At 40.4% G+C, this 2500-nt stretch overlaps 1 protein-coding gene across 2 annotated transcripts in view; it reads left to right on the top strand.

Moving 5' to 3' along the window:
* The window catches only part of LOC138863043 (uncharacterized), a 56483-nt gene that overhangs the window by 48693 nt on the left and 5290 nt on the right, over positions 1 to 2500 (top strand). For both annotated transcript variants that reach the window (XM_070126711.1, XM_070126712.1), the window contains exon 4: positions 1253 to 1357. In XM_070126711.1, the coding sequence (XP_069982812.1) occupies positions 1253 to 1357 (105 nt within the window). The remainder of the gene's footprint in view (positions 1 to 1252; positions 1358 to 2500) is intronic.

Genomic DNA, 2500 nt, shown 5'->3' with positions numbered 1-2500 from the left:
GTATATTATGGCTGTATATTTAGGATCTCACGTATCTCCCTGTATATCATCGCTATATCTTTTGTATTTTATGTATCTCCCTGTATATCATCGCTATATCTTTTGTATTTTATGTATCTCCCTGTATATCATCGCTATATCTTTTGTATTTTATGTATCTCCCTGTATATCATCGCTATATCTTTTGTATTTTATGTATCTCCCTGTATATCATCGCTATATCTTTTGCATCTCCCTGTATATTATTTCTGTTATTTCTGTATTTTCAGTATCTTACGTATCTCCCTGTATATCATCGTTGTATCTTCAGCATTTCATGTATCTCCCTGTATATTACCGCTGTATCTTACGTATCTCCCTGTATATCATCGTTGTATCTTCAGCATTTCATGTATCTCCCTGTATATTACCGCTGTATCTTACGTATCTCCCTGTACATTACCGCTGTATCATTATCTTACGTATCTCCCTGTACATTACCGCTGTATCATTATCTTACGTATCTCCCTGTACATTACCGCTGTATCATTATCTTACGTATCTCCCTGTACATTACCGCTGTATCATGTATCCTCAGTATCTCCCTGTACATTACCGCTGTATCATGTATCCTCAGTATCTCCCTGTACATTACCGCTGTATCATGTATCCTCAGTATCTCCCTGTACATTACCGCTGTATCATGTATCCTCAGTATCTCCCTGTACATTACCGCTGTATCATGTATCCTCAGTATCTCCCTGTACATTACCGCTGTATCATGTATCCTCAGTATCTCCCTGTACATTACCGCTGTATCATGTATCCTCAGTATCTCCCTGTACATTACCGCTGTATCATGTATCCTCAGTATCTCCCTGTATATCACCGCTGTATCTTCAATATCTTACGTATCTCCCTGTACATTACCGCTGTATCATGTATCCTCAGTATCTCCCTGTACATTACCGCTGTATCATGTATCCTCAGTATCTCCCTGTATATCACCGCTGTATCTTCAATATCTTACGTATCTCCCTGTACATTACCGCTGTATCATGTATCCTCAGTATCTCCCTGTATATCACCGCTGTATCTTCAATATCTTACGTATCTCCCTGTACATTACCGCTGTATCCTCAGTATCTTACGTATCTCCCTGTATATTACCGCTATATCTTACGTATCTCCCTGTGCATTACCGCTGTATCCTCAGTATCTTACGTATCTCCCTGTACATTACCGCTGTATCTATTTTTCCCTTATCTTCCAGAATGCACGGTGATTGGCTGTGTGTCCTGCGATGGCGCCGATCTCTGCACAGCTTGCGATCGGGGCTACGAAAATGTGTTTGGGTCTTGCGTGCACCGAGGGGAAGGTGAGTGCGATTGTGAGAGGGGGGGGGGGTTGGGTACAGGTGATGATGGTGATGATGGTGATGATGGAAGGGTGGGAGGGGAGGTGATGGTGGTGGTGATGATGGTGAAGGAGGGTTGGAGGTGATGGTGGTGGTGATGGTGAAAGGGGGGGGAGGTGATGGTGAAAGGGGGTTGGAGGTGGTGCTGGTGGTGATGTTGATGGTGGTGGGGTTGGAGGTGGTGTTGATGGTGATGATGAAAGGGGTGTTGGTGATGGTGATGATAGTGATGATGAAAGGGGGTTGGAGGTGATGTTGATGAAAGGGGAGGGGGGGGGGGTTGGTGATGGTGATGATGAAAGGGGGTTGGAGATGGTGGTGAATGGTGATGATGGGTGTTGGTGAGGCGAAGGAAGAGGAGGAGGTGAAAGTGTGTCTGATTGTGAAAATGAGGTTTGGATATAGGTGGTGATGATGATTATGATGATGGTGAGGAGGGGGAGGTGAAGAGGGAGGAGAAAGTGTGTGGGATACTTGTTTAGTTGTGCCGCTACACCTGTTAATGATGGTGATGTTGATGATGACGATAATGATGATGATAATGGTAATGATGATGATGATAATGATAATGAGGAGGAGGAGGAGGATAATGATGATTATGATGATGATGATGATAATTGTAATGATGATGATGATAATGATAATGAGGAGGAGGAGGAGGATAATGATGATTATGATGATGATGATAATGATGATGATGATAATGATGAGGATGATGATGATAGTGACGATGATAAAGATGGTGATAATGACAAAGATTACGAGGAGGAGGTAAAGGTGAAAGTGAAAATGAATACGTGTCTGGATGAAGAGCAGTGAAATGAAAGAGTGATGAAAATAGGTTTACTTAGTAAAAAAAAAAATAATAAAAAAAAAAAAATAATAATAATAATGATAATAAATAAATAAAATAAAAATAAAATTAAATAAAATAGTGATTTTCGAAATGAAGAGCAAGGTGATAATGAGGTGAAGGTGAGTATTTAAAGATGGTGATGATGAGGATAGCAAAGATTGTGACTTGGCCTTAAAATGAGAGAGACTGAACAAAAATTGAAAAAAGAAAATTATTATGATAATTACGACAATAAAGATAGGTATAAT

This window comes from Penaeus vannamei, chromosome 10, assembly GCF_042767895.1.
Source record: "Penaeus vannamei isolate JL-2024 chromosome 10, ASM4276789v1, whole genome shotgun sequence".
NCBI lineage: Eukaryota > Metazoa > Arthropoda > Malacostraca > Decapoda > Penaeidae > Penaeus > Penaeus vannamei.
Note: the sequence above shows the minus strand (reverse complement) of the source record. Positions and strands in the feature narration are given on the sequence as shown.